The sequence below is a fragment of the Macaca nemestrina genome, chromosome 14 (genome assembly GCF_043159975.1).
Source record: "Macaca nemestrina isolate mMacNem1 chromosome 14, mMacNem.hap1, whole genome shotgun sequence".
Classification (NCBI taxonomy): Eukaryota; Metazoa; Chordata; class Mammalia; order Primates; family Cercopithecidae; genus Macaca; species Macaca nemestrina.
The window spans coordinates 5,841,880-5,861,416 of NC_092138.1; the positions used below are offsets into that span (position 1 = coordinate 5,841,880).

Sequence of the window (19,537 nt, forward strand, 5' to 3'; positions counted from 1 at the left end):
GCGCCTGTAGTCCCAGCTACTCGGGAGGCTGAGGCAGGAGAATGGCGTGAACCCGGGAGGCGGAGCTTGCAGTGAGCCGAGATCGCGCCACTGCACTCCAGCCTGGGCTGGGCGACAGAGCGAGACTCCGTCTCAAAAAAAAAAAAAAAAAAAAAATTACGTAACAGAAAAATGAGTAAAGGCCGGGCGCCGTGGTAATGCCCGTAATCCCAGCACTTTAGGAGGCTGAGGTGGGCAGATCACGACGTCAGGAGTTTTAAGACCAGCCTGGCCAACATGGTGAAACCCTATCTCTACTAAAAATACAAAAATTAGCTGGGCGTGGTGGTGGGCACATGTAATCCCAGCTACTCGGGAGGCTGAGACAGAAGAATTGCTTGAACCTGGGAGGCCGAGGCTGCAGTGAGCCAACATCGTGCCACTGCACCCTAGCCTGGGTGACAGAGCAAGACTCTGTATCGGAAAAAAGAAAAGAAAAGAAAAATGAGTAAAAAACATCAACAGGCACACATCAGAAGAGAAAATCCAAATGTCTGAAAAACATTTGAAAAGATGTTCACTCTCTTTAGTAGGCAGGCCAATGGAAGTTAAAATCACAATGTATTGCCATTGAATACTTATCAAATTGGAAAAAGTTTAGAGAATACCAAGTATTAAGTATTAATGAGATCTAAACAAACGTACCCTTATCCACATCAAATGCCAACAATGCATCAATCGACAAGCATGTCAAAGGGAAATAATATAATGTCAAGAAATGCCTTCAATAGTTAAAGAAATCTAGTGTATGGAAACAGTGGCATTTCAAATTTGATAGGGGAAAGGTGGACTATTCAATTAATGTCAGCAAAATATTCAGTGGGATTGCATCTCATACTTAACAAGTACTGTAAACACTAAACATACCAGATTTTCAAATGCAAATTTTTTTAAAAAATTTGAAAATAGGCCGGGCGCGGTGGCTCAAGCCTGTAATCCCAGCACTTTGGGAGGCCGAGACGGGCGGATCACGAGGTCGGGAGATCGAGACCATCCTGTCTAACACGGTGAAACCCCGTCTCTACTAAAAATACAAAAAACTAGCCGGGCGCAGTGGCGGGCGCCTGTAGTCCCAGCTACTCGGGAGGCTGAGGCAGGAGAATGGCGAGAACCTGGGAGGCGGAGCTTGCAGTGAGCTGAGATTGCGCCACCGCACTCCAGCCTGGGTGACTGAGCAAGACTCCGTCTCAAAAAAAAAAAAAGAAAAGAAAAGAAAGAAACTGGCCAGGCGCTGGTGTGCACCTGTAATCCCAGCTACTTGGGCGACTGAGGCAGGAGAATCACTTGAATGACTTCATCTTTAAAAAAAAAAACAAAAAAAAAAAAAACAGAGAAGAGATGGATAAACCCAGTGACGTAACAAAAAGTCTTCATGGCAAAACCATCAAAAGTAAATTACAAATTGAAAAATAATAGTTATAAGTCATAGCACATAGTTTCCCTTATGCATAAAGAACTCCTAAAAGTCATTAAGTGAAAGACTACAATACAGTAGAAACAAAAGTAAAAGATACAAGCAGTTCCAGAAAAAGCAGCATACAGGGCTGTAAAATATAAGAGATATTCAACTAGATCCATAGTAAGAGAAATAAGAACTCAACTATGAGATACCATTTTAACCCACCGGATCACTGAAAGATTAAAACCTGATAAATGGTATGCAGAGGATTTAACAGCTGGGAGTGCCACTTGGAAGAGCCTCTGAGGAGAATAATCATATCTGTGCCTGAAGATGCACCCCTCAGACACACTAGCACACATGTGCAGTCCCTTATAAAAGTATATTAGCTGCACCAATGTTTACATTAGGAAAAGAGTAGAAACATCTCGAATTTCATGCAGGAATGCTTCTTGAGAAATAATGATTTCTAAATATATGTATTTGCTTCTATATGTACAAGATACCTCTGGAAGAAATTCACAAGAAAATGACAAGATGATGATGATGATGATGATGATTTTCAGATGGAGTTTCGTTCTTGTCACCCAGGCTGGAGTGCAACGGTGTGATCTTGGCTCACTGCAACCTCCGTCTCCTGGGTTCAAGGAATTCCCCTGCCTCAACCTCCCGAGTAGCTGGGATTACAGGCGCCTACCACCATACCTGGCTAATTTTTGTATTTTTAGTACAGACAAGGTTTCACCATGTTGGCCAGACTAGTCTGAAACTCCTGACCTCAGGTAATCCGTCCTCCTCAGCCTCCCAAGGTGCTGGGATTACAGGCGTGAGCCACCTCACTTGGCCTGAAAAATGACAAGATTATATTCAGGTGATTCAAATGCTGAGTTAAGCATAACAGTCGTTTGTTCTTTCCCTTCGTTGTGTTCTGTAGACTTTAGCCAAGTATTCACTGATTGTCTTCTGTTTTCAGTGTTTCTGTATTCATGCTTTTGTGTTAATAAAAGTTGGTTCCACATACAGGGCCTATGAGGCCTGCTGATGAGTTCACCAGGTAAGGTCTGGGAGGTGACAGTAAGATTGTTCCCCTGAAGTGATAGAGGCCATTGTCTGGAGGCACCTTTCCTCCAACAGGCAGGAAATTAAAAACATCTTCAGAAAATGCAGGAGAAGATACGCATTGGAAGGTACTGTGCATTCATTCATTCATTCATTCAAACAATATTTATTGAGCAACCACTATTGACAGACAGTTTGAGGACATGGCAGCTCATAAAAGAATCTTGTCAGAAAGGAGAAAGCAGACAAATAATTACATTCATCATTAATTGCAGCTGGGATAAGCTGATGTCCTAAAGATAAGAGTTAGCTAACAACAAGAATAAGAGGTACAGAGGCCTAGTATCCTCAACAGACAGAGATGCTCTTTCAAAGGTCATAGTGAGACAGAAACATGGCAATGTGAGTCTCAAAAAGAAGCCAGTGTGGGAACAGTGCAGAAACCAGCAGTAATGCAAACTGAACATTCCAAGAATGGGCAAGTGGTAGGCCAAGGTCAGATCATCCCCAATCTTGAAGATCAGTGTTTGGAATTTACTTTTTAAAAATAAAGCATCACTGGAAGTAGTAAGTAGAAACAAGTAACAAGTAGAAACAAGGAAGTTTAAGCAGAGACAGTGTGCAGTCTGATTTTTATGCAGACAGCTAAAAAACTGCTTGGAGAAGGATATCTGTGAACATAGTCAAGACCCTACCCAGAGCACCCGGGTTTGAGATGATGGCAGTCGTGGTATGAGACAAAGTCAGACCAAACAGATATTTGGGTGTAGAACACAAAAGATTCACCAACAGATTCAATTTGAAAGTCAGGGAGAAGTATTTACATTAGTGGTTCTCAAGGTTTGGTGGGACCTGGGACACCTGTTTAAAATGGAAGTTTCTGAGCCCATGCTCAGAGGTTCTGATTTTGTAGATCTAGAGTATATAAAGATGCTGGAACCTGAATTTTTAATAAGCAGCTCTGGTAATTCTGATGCTGATGGACCTCCTACTACACTTGAGAAGGCACTAATTTAAAGGACTCCCAAACTTCTGGCTTACACAAGAGAGTGGTCAGGGTTGGGATGGGGGCACCATTTACAGAAAATGTGAATGATGATGGCCAAGAAACCTTGTGAGTATGGGTCATGAATTCAGGGGCTCCTCATAGTCCCCTGGGAGCAGACAGACCAAGAGACTGACTGCAATTAATGTTTGGATTGTTTCTATAGGGCTGCCCAAGTGGCCTTTCCGATAGAAGTAGTTCATCAGCTAAGTGTTATTATCTGCCTTACAAACTTGATTCCATTTAGAATGCTGAGAGGTGGTTACTTCCAGGCATATGTCTGCCTTGACCCTGACACTGGCTACCTGTGAGAGTACCACCGACTCCCTCCTCCTAGATCACTAGGCATCAGCCAAGCTGGCCTGTCACCACTCTGATACCAACTTGGCTTGCCCCGTCACCATATTCAGTTCTAAATATCTAAACTACCTAAAATAGTGTCTGCCTACCCTTTTAAAAATATTAATAGGCAGGGCATGGTGGCTCATGCCTGCAATCCCAGCACTTTGGGAGGCTGAAGTGGGCAGACTGCCTGAGGTAGGGAGTTCGAGATCTGCCTGACCAACATGGAAAAACCCCGATTCTACTGAAAATACAAAATTAGCCGGACATGGTGGCACATGCCAGTAATCCCAGTTACTCGGGAGGCTGAGGCAGGAGAATCGCTTGAACCCAGGAGGTGGAGGCTGCAGTGAGCCAAGACAGTGCCACTGCACTCCAGCCTGGGCAACAAAGTGAGACTCTGTCTCAACAACAACAACAAAGATTAACAGATGTTATTTTTTAGAGCAGTTTTAGGTTCACAGCAAAACTGAGTAGAACAGAGACTCCCCAGATCTCTTTCTTTGCTGAGTGTCCTTTTTCTGGTACTGTGCAATGCTCCAGGCCCATCTCCTACTTTCCTTGCTCCAGTCCTCCTGGAATCAGCCATTTCTCCAAGGAGCAGCCCTGGTTCCTTTTACTGGAAAATGATGTTAGAAACCAAGATCTGGGCTTTGACTGTGTTTGCTGCTGCTTAAAACGCTCCCGCTTGTAGGCTCTCTCAGCCAACAGAGCAAGGAGGTCTATGTGTGTACTATGTATATATAACATAACTACATTTCCCTTTTAACCAGCTGCATTAAGCTAAATATGAGTTCATACTGATGTCTTCAACTCTAATCTATTACCACATGGATCACTGTCACCACCTCACCTCGCTTATTTATTTGTAACTCCCACTCCAACAGTGAGACACTCGGCTCTCACCATCTGCCATACCATAACTTAATTGTTCCATTCCAGTCCCCACATACAGCGATGCCTGAACTGTTGACCCGTACCCCAATGCCTCATTTTTATCCCTTTACCTTGCATTATTCTCTTCCATCGCACTCTACCTTGTTTATATGCTGCATTTTATGATTATTTACATTTATTTTCTGTTTTCCTTCTCTGTAACAACAGAGAATTTCACTGCTGAGTCCCAAGCGCCTAAAATTTGCACAAAGTAGGTGCCTAATAAATAAAGTGGAACAAATGCACAGAAAATTGTAATGCTTATATTGTTAATTAAGCAAGTCTCAGGAGGGCCTTTCCTAGCCAGTCCTATGTCACTCAGCTTTGAGATACTGAATCTATTTCAATCAAAGTATAATCATAGCACATAATTTACACTTTTCAACAATTCAACTCATTTTCTCCCCAACTGCTACAATTATAACCACTTAACTAAAACAGTGAACTATTACAAACTCATATCGCCTATTTTTTCCTTTAAGGCCTGACTCTAACCACCACCTCCCTGCATTCCCATCCCTTGCCACCTTAAACCTCCTAGATAGACATTGCCAATCAGTTTAAATTTTCTAGACATTTTTTATTCTGTGTGCTCTAATTACCTACTGATAATTTTTTCTCACATTTGTTAAAAACATGAATAACAATCAATATTGTAAATCCAAATCACAGAGTTAATGAGAAGTTATATAAACATTAGGCTGTTGATTTTAAGTTAATCTTCCAAAAGGACCGTGAAGGCACATAAAACCGTTTTTGAAAAAAGTACACAGATTTGTTCTCTTTTCCTTAGTGAAAGCTTGAGTTTTAAGAACAAAGACACTAACAGAAAACATATGGAAAAGATCAGTAACAAGATGGAATCTTGGCTCAAATGTGGTCTGCCACGTTTTTCATACCAATGTCTCCAATAATAGACTAGATTTTTACAACTGCCAAAGCATCACTTGAAACACTGTATACTTTTCTTAAATGCAAAGTTTAACAAAATAAATCTTGTGAGTTCTTTGTAAAAAGCTAATGGAAAACACTTTTTTGAGGAAACAAAACGAACTCCAGGATTCACTTTATCTTATTAGTTTGTAAAAGCTTAAGAATTCCCCCCAAAATGAACTCTGAGTCCACTGCCAAAAGACACAAGTCAACTCGCTGTTTAGAATACGAAAACAGTGTAAAAATTAAACATTAAAAACAGTTAACTCTTACTAATCAGGAGAGACAGCTCTATGAAATGAAGAAATTTTCCAAATCTACAAAATGAAGGCAATAGCTATTGAGCAACATAAGCTTTTCATTCTATTTTATTCAATACTACAAAATTATTTTGTGCAATACTAAAAACAGGCAAATTGGAGATATACCTTTGGAGTGCAACCAACTGACTAATTTTATCTCAAAGGATATTAGAAGGCATTCTAGTGGGTACATCTGCAAACAAGAGGAGAAATGAGATAGCTGATAAAAATGAGGATGTAAGCCTTTGTATAGAAAAGCTATATACTTAATCTGTGTAAGCAACAACAATCCAGTGCCTTTTAAAAATAAACCGAATGCAAAATGTTATATGTTTCTAATCCTGATTCCTTGTTTTAACAAAGTACTGATGTGAACCTAGGTGTTGAACAACCAAGCGACTCAAGAAATTTTGAGTTCCAGGACAGGCGTGGTGGCTCACGTTTGTAATCCCAGCACTTTGGAAGGCGGAGGCGGGAGGATCACCTGAGGTCAGGAGTTCAAGACCAGCCTCGTCAACATGGTGAAACCCCATCTCTACTAAAAATAAAAAAAATTAGCCGGGCGTGGTGGCTCATGCCTGTAATCCCAGCTACTTGGGAGGCTGAGGCAGGAGAATCGCTTGAACCCAGGAGGTGGAGATTGCGGTGAGCCAAGGTTGCACCACTGTACTCTGGCCTGGGCGGCAAAGCGAGACTCCACCTCAAAAAATAAAAAAAGAAATTTTGAGTTCCACCTTAAGTTGCTGAGACACTGGAGTTCCCTGTCACAGTGGGCCTTAATTTGAAGAATTCTTTGGCATGAAAATGAAAATAAAAACAGTAATCAGTACATGCTGTTTCATTTAGTTTTGTTTGCCTTTCACATTAGAGGAAATTCTTGCCACACCTCAAACCAAAATTAAGGGGAAAAGAAAGAAGTAAGCCACATAAATCTGACCAAGAACACAAGCATCTTAATTTCAGTCCACAAAGTTTCATGCCATGAAAAGAAATACATAATTTTAATTCAACCCAAGTGTTTTCCAAGAAGATTGTATTTGCTTAAATTGCTACAGTAATTCAAGAGACAGCCCTGTCTGGACACAGAGTTACTGTGGATTTTTAAGAGACTCAGTTAAAGAATTTAGGAATTTCTGATTCATTTAAAGGATTTACAAATTCATCAACCCCTGAAAACTAAAGCAAATTGAACAGGTATGATAATAAAATAATTTTCAATTTTTTAAGAATGTATTCCTACTGTTAAAATTTAAAAAGTATATTGGATTTGCTTAATATTAAAATAGACTGCATCTATTATAAAAGCACATTTTTTGGAAGCAAAATTTGGTAAAAAAGTTACATTAAGCTTTTGATTAGGCAAAATGTTCAAGTAAAGTAGTATAATGAGTTTAACTTTCTCATTTAAGATTTACTCAACAAAAAATCTTTGTTTAGATTTTTTTTTTTTTTTACTTTGAATGAAAGGAGAGATTCTCATGTTAAAGGAATCAATCTCTTCCTCTTCCTTAGGTCTCCTTTTCTCTATGAATTATAAGTAACAAAGAACCAGCTAATGCCTTTGAGGCATACAGCTGAGCAATGCTAGTGATTCCGGTTGGGGGGTTGATGGGCATTTGTACAAATTTCACTCAAGATTTCCTCCAAATTTCTCTACTGACTAAATCCCTGATATAGAATGTTTGTCTTTTCATTTACTTCTTTCTCAAAGGGAAGATACAGATCCTCTGTCTAGTCTACTGAAGGATCTAGTTACTTTGGGTTTTAGTTAATTAAGATTTAAATGTATTATGGCTAAAAATAACTGAGGTAATCGTACTTTTAATAGCAAAAGAATTTTACAAAATTAAAATTTAGAACTTTTTTGGAAAAATCTAAATTATATAATATTTGCTTTCTTATATGCTAATTTCTATGGCATACAAATAAAAACAATTATGTCTTTAACATAATAAAATGTTATGAGGCTTTTACTTTAAAGTTTTCCTGAACAAGTAAATTATACCTCATTAGTAATTTCAATTAAAACTTTTCTTGATGAACACATAAGTGCTTTTCTCCAAGTAAGAGAAACGTTATGACACAGATGCTTTTATTGCTATAATATGAAAAATTCACATTGAAAACTGGTAATATATATATTTTACTTTGTTCCATTCTTTTTCACATTTGTTATTTTCCTACTACACAATGTACTAGGAAAGTGAGGAATACAGTATATTGTGATGAAGAAATATTCAATAGAAAAAGGAACGGTCAAGCTCTCATGAATATGTTCATTTGAAGAAATTACCATGGTGAAATAAATGTCTAGGAATAACCAACATTAGTGGAGGGAAGCATTTGCAAGACTTAACCTATAGCTTATTAACCTAATCATTCATCCAACAAATCTTTGAGCACTTATAACACTGCATTGTACTAGATTCTGTTAAAAGATATCAGGAAATGAGATGATCGACAATGAAGTATGCAATACTGCTGTGAGTTATCCTATAGAGAACAAGGCATAGATCGTAGAATGTGAAAAGCAGAAGTAACAAAAATATGTTTAGCAAATGACTGAGAAGAGATTAGTTGGGGAATGAAAAATTTGGATAAAATAAGCGATTGTTGTAACATGGGAAATCATCATGGGGAAAGAGTAAGAGGCATAGAAAATAATGAGCATATAGATGAAAACAGGATGGATTTCAGACCAGAAAACTGCACTTAATCAAAGGGAGTGGGACAAGATTGTACTACATGGTTAGAAACGTGGAGGGAGGAGGACAAGGATGTTTAAGATAAGTTCAGGTTTAGAAGACAAATTGTTCCTCAAGGAAAGACTTTCTTCTTAGGTGCTCACAAAGACCGAAAGCAGACAACATTAAGAATCTCTTTATTTTCAAAGACGCCCCAATCATGATGTCTTGATTCAAGGCCGCCTTCTTTTTTCCCCCAAAATTTTCATAGTTGTTCAACAACAGACTCTAATTCTCAAATGTAAGGTTGCTAACTGATGATGAGCTAATGTTCTCAACAAAAGGATAAAAATCAAGCTGAGTTTTCAGCCAGGCGCAGTGGCTCACACCTGTAATCTCAGCACTTTGGGAGGCAGAGGTGGGCGGACCACCTGAGGTCAGGAGTTCGAGACCAGGCTGGCCAACATGGCAAAATCCTGTCTTAACTAAAAATACAAAACAGTGTAGCCAGTTGTGGTGATGCACACCTGTAATCCCAGCTACTCAGGAGGCTGAGGCACAAGAATCACTTAAGGCTGGGAGGCGGAGGTTGCAGTAAGTGGAGATCATGCCATCGCGCCCCAGCCTGGGTGACAGAGCGAGGCTCTGTCTCCAAAAATAAAAAGTTAATATGTTGTACTATAATGAGTACAAGAAAATATTATAAAATTATATGTAAAATATCATCAATGAGTATAAAATGTATCGAATATTCTATATCCATTCCTATTAATCTCCCAAAGTCTTAGTCAAATGATGTCTACAAAAGATTTTCCTGTCCCTCTGTAGCTGAGGTAAGCCACTGGCCCCACAGCATTGCCTATCTCTGCTATAAACAATATTACCCTCTGCCTTAGATTAGGGTTCACTTTGTTGTATCTCTCTCTTCCACTAAGCTGTTTGCTCTTTACAGAAGGGACTATGGTTTCATGTCTTCTTCATTTCTGTATTCTCCACCAACTTAGCATAGTGCCTCACCGCTAGAAATAATTCAAGATAACTATAAACTGATATAACCCAATCAAACTAACTACTAATATTTGTAAAGTGCTTCACTAAGCATGTTCACATATGGTAAAGTAGTAGGTGAATAAGCATTTCCAAGCAGACCCACTGGGAGCTTCCAGCCCAGCAAGGAGAGCCTGCTCTGAACACTGCCCTTTGGTATAAGACCGTAACTCCTTAATTCTATCTCCTTCCAAGATTCTCTACTTTTTCACCCGTGAACACTGACTGTAGTGTGAAATCACAGCCTAAATATGTTAATTCATTAAATTAAGCATTCATTCCCAGAGTGCAAATTCCTTAGGTCAGAATTTAGGCCCTCCAAGGCCAAGTGTGGTGGCTCATGCCTGTAATCCCAGCACTTTGGTAAAAAAGTTACATTAAACTTTTGATTAGGCAAAATGTTCAAGTAAAGGCTGAGTGGGGGGCAGACTGGTTGGGCCCAGAAGTTCATGACCAGCCTGAGCAACATGGCAAAACCGTGTCTCTATAAAAAAAAAAAAAAAAAAAAAAAAGCCAGATGTGGTGGCACGCATCTGTAATCCCAGCTACTCGGAGGCTGAAGCAAGAGAGTCACTTGGGCCCAGGAGACGGAGGGTGAGCCAAGAGTGCACCACTGCGCTCCAGCCTGGGTGACAGAGCGAGACTCTGTCTCAGAAAAAAAAGTTAGGCTAATCCCTTCAGATCTGGATTTAATAGTCTTATTTTGCTCCTTCAAGAGTTAACTAACCACATACCCCAAACACATCACCATCTGTTGCTTCTATGTTTTTGCTTATCTCTTCTATCTAGAGATCTTCTTCCTCACCTCCCTCTATGAGAACCTCAACACTCCTTCAAAGTCTAGGTCAAATGCCACATCTTCCACAAATCTCACAGAACAGAAAGAAAAGTGGATGTAATAGAGTTGCACAAAGAAACGTCATGAGTTTCAAAAGCACATACTGTTAAAAAAAAAAAAAAAAAACCATTGCTATTTTGGCATTTTCTTTTGGTAGGGATAAATATAAGAAAATAGAAATAAATGATATCTTGATCCTATTTTCTCGACTTAAAAAAAAGAAGTAAGGTCATCACCCAAAAATAATAATGGGGAATGAGTTATTAGAGACTTGAGAGAGGAAAGTTACAAAACAGTAGCATAGAAGAGAGGGAAAGAGGATGGTCTAAGGAAATGCAGCAGGACAGCACTTGAGGTTAGTGGTCTTGAATTGAGAGTGAGACCAGTCACCATGCTCTTGCTTTTCTTTAGTTACAATCAGCTGTGACAGTCAGGCTGTGAGTAGGTGGAGAATTGGAGTAACCAGAGTTGGAGTCTGGCAGATTGAAGGAGCCAGAAAGTTTAGGGCATGTGCAAAAGAGCAACGATAGTGATGAACTATGGGGTCTAAGTTGGTAAGAAGGAACTGACAATGTTGGCAAGGATGGATGAGGGACAGTGAAAAATAGTAGAATCAATAGCTGAGGTTCCACTGAAATTGAAGAATTATTGCAGCTGGAGTTACTACATAGAGATAGTGGTCTGAGTGTGGAATACTCAAAATGGAGAGTATGAAGGGTTCCAGTAAGAGCAATGACAAAACCCAGGATGCGGGCGCATGGGAGCAAACAGTGAGGAAGAATGAAGGAGAGTATCACTGCAGGAAAAGAGCTCAAGGGTCTCTGACTTCACCTGAATAACTACTTCAAATCCCAAATACACATAATAGTTACATTTATACATTTATAATTTCTGACAAGAAAAGAACAAGAAACTGAGATGTTTCTTAACCTTTCTCAAATGAGGTTCTGTCAAAGAAAATAATTAAGTAATTATTATCTCAATTATACCAATGATGAAAAATAGAACCATTCTAGATGAACAGGAGATAAGTCATTTCATTATATGCAACAATTTTTTAGGAAACTCATTCTCTCATGAAATCCTGGATAGGAAAAGTAGAAAGGTCTCAGAATAAAAGAGGTAGGATTTTTTTAAACGTTTTCCCTAAACGATACATTCATTTCATCTGGACAGCAGTTTTCAACATGCAAAGTACTCGTACATGCATAGCTCATACAATGCTAACAACAACCAGGTGGGATAAGCAGGCAAGATATGACACAAGGAGGCTGGGTGCAGTGGCTCAGCACTTTGGGAGGCCAAGGTGGGTGGATCATGAGGTCAGGAGTTCGAGACCAGCCTGGTCAACATGGTGAAACCCCATCCCTACTAAAAATACAAAAATTAGCCAGGTGTGGTGGAGCGTGCTTGTAATCCCAGCTACTGGGGAGGCTGAGGCAGGAGAATTGCTTAAACCCAGGAGGTGGTGGCTGCAGTGAGCCAAGATCACACCACTGCACTCCAGCCTGGGAAACAGAGCAAGACTCCATCTCAAGGAAAAAAAAAAAAAAAGACACAAGGCAACATACAACATAACCAGATAAGCAGCCAAGGTATAATTCAGCTATAATTGCAATTCTTCTTTTATTGATGAGGCAAGAGGCAGATATGTTAAGTGACAGAAATGAAATGTAGGTTTCAGGCTTCTCATCTGGGACACAACTGACCCTTCCCTAGAACTTCAAGTTTCAGCACCGAGTGTTCATTGTGAAGTGTGCCCCCTTGCAATCCTGCTCCACACAATATCCTCCTCCTGCATTCTGCTGCATATGTATCTGATCCTCCACCAGACTTTAAACTCCCGGGAGACAGGGACAGTGTGTTTTTAATAATATTTGTATATCCAAAACTTAACTTAAATCTATTAATGGAAAAAAAGGAAGCTAGGAAGAAAAATGTAAAGACACTTGAATTTTGTAGAACGTAAACATCGTACGTCTTTAGGATTTAAAGTAGTTATTCAAGCAGAGTCAGAGACTAAATAATTGGATTCTGGAAACTGTTTCATGAGGAAAATTTGATGGTGCAATTAGTTTTGGACAGAAAATATTAAAAGGAAACATGAATACTATTTCTAAATATCTGAAATTATCACATAAAAGGGAGCATTTCATGTTCTTCTGAAGGGCAGAAAACAAATAAAAGTTGTAGAATCTCCCAGGCAAAAGCTCTCTAACTAAAATAAAGGTCTCTCCTCCCCCAGGCAGTGACCATCATTAAAGGATCAGGTAATTCCAAAGAACACCCAGCATTTATAGTGGAGGGATCAGACTGTAGTTGAATGATGTCATGCTATCATCATAGATCTATACTCTAGTAAGCAAGATAAACTGGGACTCTAAAAAGATGGTTACTTGGTAGAAAGTCTAGTATACCAGACTTTTGACTCGAGTTCAGTGTAATATGTGACTTAAAAAAAAAAAAATCTCGGCCAGGCGTGGTGGCTCACGCCTGTAATCCCAGCACTTTAAGAGGTCAAAGTGGGTGGATCACCTGAGGTCAGGAGTTAGAGATCAGCCTGGTCAAGATGGAGAAACCCCGTCTCTACTAACAATACAAAAATTAGCTGAGTGTAGTGGCACGTGCCTGTAGTTCCAGCTACTCGAGAGGCTGAGGCAGGAGAATCACTTGAACCGGGGAGGCAGAGGTTGAAGTGAGCCAAGACTGCGCCACTGCACTCCAACCTGGGTGATGAGGCAAGACACCACCTCAAAAAAAAAAAAAAAAAAAGAAAAAGAAAAAGAAAACAAAGAAAAAAAAATCTCACCTCATTGGTACTTAAACATTAATTTTGGTTTGAGGCTGGGCGTGGTGACTCACACCTGTAATCCCAGCACTTTGGGAGGCTGAGGCTGGAGTATCCCTTGAGGTCAGGAGTTTGAGACCAGCCTGGGCAACATAACGAAACCTTGTCTCTACTAAAAAATACAAAAATAAGCCGGGCATGGTGGCGTGCACCTGTAGTCCCAGCTACTCGGGAGGCTGAGGCACGAGAATCGCTTGAACCTGGGAGGCAGAAGTTGCAGTGAGCTGAGATCATGCCACTGTACCCCAGCCTGGGCGACAGAGGAGACACTGTCACAAAAAAAGAAAGAAAAAAATTTTGGTTTGAGCACTGCCCATTCTTTCTGGATATTCTTTTATATACAGACATAGGTATAATACATTTCACATAACTGTCAATTTATACAAAGCGTATTGAGTTTACTCACTTTCTCCACAATGTTTCCTTTTCTCCTTGCAATAGAAAAAAAGAAGAAGAAGAAGAAGAAGATGGGTTTTTTAAGTCCAATATTTGTTATTTTCTTCTTTCTTGGAGTCAAAGTACATTGCCAATATGAAACTTATCAGTGGGATGAAGACTATGACCAAGAGCCAGATGATGATTATCAAACAGGATTCCCATTTCGTCAAAATGTAGACTACGGAGTTCCTTTTCATCAGTATACTTTAGGCTGTGTCAGTGAATGCTTCTGTCCAACTAACTTTCCATCATCAATGTACTGTGATAATCGCAAACTCAAGGCTATCCCAAATATTCCGATGCACATTCAGCAACTCTACCTTCAGTTCAATGAAATTGAGGCCGTGACTGCAAATTCATTCATCAATGCAACTTATCTTAAAGAAATTAACCTCAGCTACAACAAAATTAAATCTCAAAAGATTGATTATGGTGTGTTTGCTAAGCTTCCAAATCTACTACAACTTCATCTAGAGCATAACAATTTAGAAGAATTTCCATTTCCTCTTCCTAAATCTCTGGAAAGACTCCTTCTTGGTTACAATGAAATCTCCAAACTGCAGACAAATGCCATGGATGGGCTAGTAAACTTGACCATGCTTGATCTCTGTTATAATCATCTTCATGATTCTCTGCTAAAAGACAAAATCTTTGCCAAAATGGAAAAACTAATGCAGCTCAACCTCTGCAATAACAGATTAGAATCCATGCCTCCTGGTTTGCCTTCTTCACTTATGTATCTGTCTTTAGAAAATAATTCCATTTCTTCTATACCCGAAAAATACTTCGACAAACTTCCAAAACTTCATGCTTTAAGACTGTCACACAACAAACTACAAGACATCCCATATAATATTTTTAATCTTCCCAACCTTGTAGAACTCAGTGTTGGACACAACAAATTGAAGCAAGCATTCTATATTCCAAGAAATTTGGAACACCTATACCTACAAAATAATGATATAGAAAGTATGTAGACTTTTATTGTGTTTTAAAGAGAGAAAGAATGGAATTCTCATCTTTTAAGGAAAAAAATATTTAATAAGCTATGCTTTAGACATTGTGGAAAATGGTTGTTTTGAAGTTGCTTGAGGGAATGGCAGAAATTTGCCCCAGAGAAATGTGTGCTATTCAGTTTATAGTCCTTTCTATTAAATTGTATTGCCTTAAATATTGAGAAATAGGCTGGGCACAGTGGCTCATGCCTGAAATCAGAGCACTTTGGGAGGCTGAGGCGGGTAGGGTGAATCACTTGAGGCCAGGAGTTCGAGGCGAGCCTGGTCAATACGGTGAAGTCCCATCTCTACTAAAAACAAAAAAATTAGCCAGGCATGGTGACGTGCGCCTGTACTCCCAGCTACTTGGGAGGCCAAGGCATGAGAGTTGCTTGAACCCGGAGGTTGCTATGAGCTGAGATCATGCAACTGCTTTCTGGCCTGGATAACAGAGCAAAACTGTCTCAAAAAAAAAAAATATATATATATATATATATGTGTGTGTGTGTGTGTGTGTGTGTATATATATACATAAAATATATATAGAGATAAATAATAGAGTATATGAAGAAATATGAGTATCCCAAGTAGTGAGATTGTAGATAATTTTTTTGAGATTGTTCTACTAGGACTTTATTAATCAGAAAAGCCAATGAAGCCATATATATTTTGGTAATACAAACCTCATTTATAATTTAATTTTCTTCATTTTATTATTTGATTAATGTAAAAAAGAAATCTAATTCAATTTATAAGTATTTTAATTAATTATATCCCATGCAACATAAAATCTAACACAGAATTATGGTCATAACGATGGATTATACCTTATAAAGCAAGATTAATTTTTAATTTATTTCTTTCAGAGATGAATCTTACAGTGATGTGTCCTTCTATTGACCCATTGCATCACCACCATTTAACATACATTCGTGTGGACCAAAATAAACTAAAGGAACCAATAAGCTCATACATCTTCTTCTGCTTCCCTCATATACATACTATTTATTATGGTGAACAAAGAAGCACTAATGGTCAAACAATACAACTAAAGACACAAGTTTTCAGGAGATTTCAAGACGATGATGATGAAAGTGAAGATCACGATGATCCTGACAACGCTCATGAGAGCCCAGAACAAGAAGGAGCAGAAGGGCACTTTGACCCTCATTATTATGCAAATCAGGAATAGCAAGAAATCATATAGGTATACACTTATGACTTCACAGAATCTATACTTAATATAGTAAATCTAAGTAAACATGTATTACTCAAAGTAATATATTTAGAATTATGTATAAGATCAGAATTGAATTTAAGTTGGTGACATCTGCATCATTTCATAGGATAGAACTTACTCAAAATAATGTAAATCTTTAAAAATATAAATTAGAATGACAAGTGAGAATCATAAATGTTAATGGTTTCTTACACTTTTTTAAAATACAGAAATATCATGTTAAAAAAAGCGAGTGTATCATTTCTATTAACAGTAATTTTTCTAAAAATGAGGAAGGAAGTAGCATTAGCAGTAAAGACCCAGAGGTCATGACCTTTTTGATCACTCTAAGGACAATATTTGAATGACAGGAGGGCATATTAATGTAACAAGCATTCATTTAAGGAATAGACCATTTTCTTTGACCTCTTCTCCGGAAAAGCTTTCACACTGGTGTTTGGGATCTCATCATTACGGCATCCATCCCGCTATCTCACCACACAGTGCATAGAATAATATTTTTGATTTGTAAGAGGCCATTCAGTTACTAAGGACCCAAGGCATACAGATTCACAAAATTAATCTTTTTGCCTCAAAGTACCAAAACAACAAAATTATAAAGCTGCATTTGGACAACTAAAAGACACAAACTATCTCACCGCAATTGATATTTTAGCAAATTTTAGCAACTATCCAAAACAATGTTATTGTGTTGCATTTTAACTGGGATAAATGTTTTTGTAATAAATACAACCATAGAAAGGCTTCTTTGTTACAAAATGATTTGCAAAGAAATAACTGCTTTGTTCACAAGATTAAATGTTGGCAAAATAAAGTTCTAATGATAATATTAAACACTTGATGCTTATCAGCCAATATCTACAGTAAAGCTAAAATTGAATACAGTTCCTTTATAATTTGAATGACAGGTTTTAACACCTTTAAAACCTTAAAAATCACTTTTTCATTAATGTATTATTTTTAAGTATTTTAAGTGTGCCTTACAATGGTGATTATCTAACTGCTGTGATGAACTCTCTTGATATACCATGCTAACGTTTCACAGAATTTCTCAGATAAGGGACAGATAACAATGTAGGGCTGCCTATACAAATGATAACAATTCTGACAATATGCAACAGACAGACAAGTCAAACTATATTTCAGAAGTAGTTTTCAAGCTTTCAAGTCTTTTTTTTTTTCTGGGAACACCAGTTTAAAGCGAAGTCTTTAATGCTGTTTATATCTTTGAGGAGATTATTAGCATTATCAGAACCAGAACACCCATCTGTTCCCAGGGACAAAGTCAAGAATCCAGGATGAATATGAACAAGACTCCATTCATTCATCTAATCAACATTCATCAAGTCCTTTCTTATATAGGGCTTGGCAATAAGGGATCAATAAACAAAGTACGACGTGCAACTATGATGCCACGATATGGGCAAAGCACACTTTCAACAGAGGTTAAAAAAAAATCTTAAGGCCCACCTCCCTTTTCTTGCAATTTTTAAATACAGGGTATAAATTCAAACATTATGAGTTAACATGTGGAAAATACTATGAGTGTTTTAGAAAATAAAGATAAGACAATTTCTAACCTAGAGTAATTTAAAGCCATTAGGGAAACTCAAATAGATGAGATACCACTACGTGCTCACTAGGATAGCTGAAATCAAAAGGCAGACAAATAACAAGTGTTGGCAAGAAGTGGAAAAACTGGAGCCTTCATACACCTTTGGATGTAAATGCTGCAGCTGCTTTGGAGAGCAGTATGGAAGTTTTTTAAAAAGTTAGTTATATATGGCTGGGCGCGGTGGCTCACGCCTGTAATCCCAACACCCTGGGAGGCCAGATGTCCATTAATGGATAAACCACCCAAATGTCCATTAATGGATACACAAAATGTGATATATCCATATAGTGGAATATTATTCAGCAATAAAAAGTAATGAAGCACTGACATATGCTACAACATGGATAAACCTTGAAAACATTACGCTCAGTGAAAGAAGTCAGTCGTAAAAAGACACAAATTGTATGATTCCATCTATATGAAATGTCCAGAACTGGGAAATCCATGGAGACAAAGACTATTGGTTGCCTAGAGCTGGGGAGCCTAGGAATGGGGGAAAGTGAGAACTGCTAATGGGTATATGGTTTCTTTTCTGGAGTAATGAAAATATTCCAAAATTGACTGTGGTGATGGTTGTACAAATCCAAAAACACTAGGCACTATTAAGTTGTATACTTTAGGCTAGGTGCAGTGGCTCATATCTGCAATCTCAGTGCTCTGGGAGACCGAGGTGGGAGAATTGCTTGAGGCCAGAAGTTCAAGACCAGCCTAGGCAACACAGTGAAAACCTGTCTACAAAAAAATTAAAAATTAGCCAGGCATGGTGGTGCATGCTTGCAGTCTTAGCTATTCGAAAGGCTGAAGCAGAAAGATTGCTTGAGCCCCGGAGACCAAGGTTGCAGTGAGCCATGATTGCGCCTCTGCACTCCAGTCTGGCAATAGAGTGAGACCCCGTCTCTTAAAAAATAAATAAATAAATAAAAATAAAAATAAATTAAATTATGTACTTTAAAAGGATGAATTGTATTGAATGTGACTTATCTCAATAAAACAGTTATTTGAAGAATTTAATAAAGAGAAGATCAAACAACTCACTCTAACATAAGGAAGAAATAAAATGCTAAAGTGGCAATAACTATGAAAAACTGTATAAGCACAGACACCATAACTTTCACATCTGGTGAGGACCTGGAGAAGTAGTTGAAGGCTCCCAGGAAAAAGTTAATGTGTGGCAGGAATTGACTGGCAAAAGTGGAGAGAACAAGCTCCTGACGGGGGTTAATATAAAGACATGGTAATTACTTGTTTCACTTCTTGCACAGTTTAAAAGATTGAAAACCCTTCCTTTTTCAGAGCTCTGGAGTTTCAATTTGTATCTCCTTCTAAATGAATAAAAGAAAATACATTTCAATTCTCAAATAACAGCCTTAGCAAATAATAAAATTGCAATTCAAATTTAGCAGTTCTGGCCTGGCATGGTGGCTTACACCTGTAATACCAGCACTTTGGGAGGCTGAGGTGGGCTGATCGTTTGAGCCCAGGAGTTCTAGACCAGCCTGGGCAACATGGTGAAACTCTGCGTCTACTAAAAATAGAAAAATTAGCCAGGCACGGTGGCCCATGCCTGTAGTCCCAACTACTTGGGAGAATGAGGTGGGACGATCGTCTGAGCCTAGCAAGTGGACGTTGCAGTGAAATGAGACCACGCCACTGCACACCAGCCTGGGTGTCAGGGTGAGATCCTGCTTCAAAAAACAAAAACAAATTTAGCAATTCAAAACAAGGAATCTGGCCGGGCGCGGTGGCTCACGCCTGTAATCCCAGCACGCTGGGAGGC

The 19,537-nt window shown here is 38.7% G+C and overlaps 2 protein-coding genes across 6 annotated transcripts in view; one reads left to right on the plus strand and one right to left on the minus strand.

The window, feature by feature from the left end:
- The window catches only part of CENP (centromere protein P), a 275,211-nt gene that overhangs the window by 170,636 nt on the left and 85,038 nt on the right, over positions 1-19,537 (minus strand). The gene's annotated exons all lie outside the window — the stretch shown is intronic.
- LOC105498854 (osteomodulin) lies at positions 6,924-17,936 on the plus strand. The gene is made up of 3 exons (XM_071077552.1): positions 6,924-7,249; positions 13,914-14,879; positions 15,772-17,936. The coding sequence occupies exons 2-3, from the start codon at positions 13,940-13,942 to the stop codon at positions 16,095-16,097; spliced, it is 1,266 nt and encodes a 421-aa protein (XP_070933653.1). The 5' UTR covers positions 6,924-7,249; positions 13,914-13,939; the 3' UTR covers positions 16,098-17,936.

Coding starts and splice junctions, on each gene's coding strand:
- LOC105498854 (XM_071077552.1), top strand. CDS start 13,940: ATGGGTTTTTTAAGTCCAATATTTGTTATTTTCTTCTTTCTTGGAGTC. Junction 14,880..15,771: donor ACAAAATAATGATATAGAAA/GTATGTAGACTT, acceptor TATTTCTTTCAG/AGATGAATCTTACAGTGATG.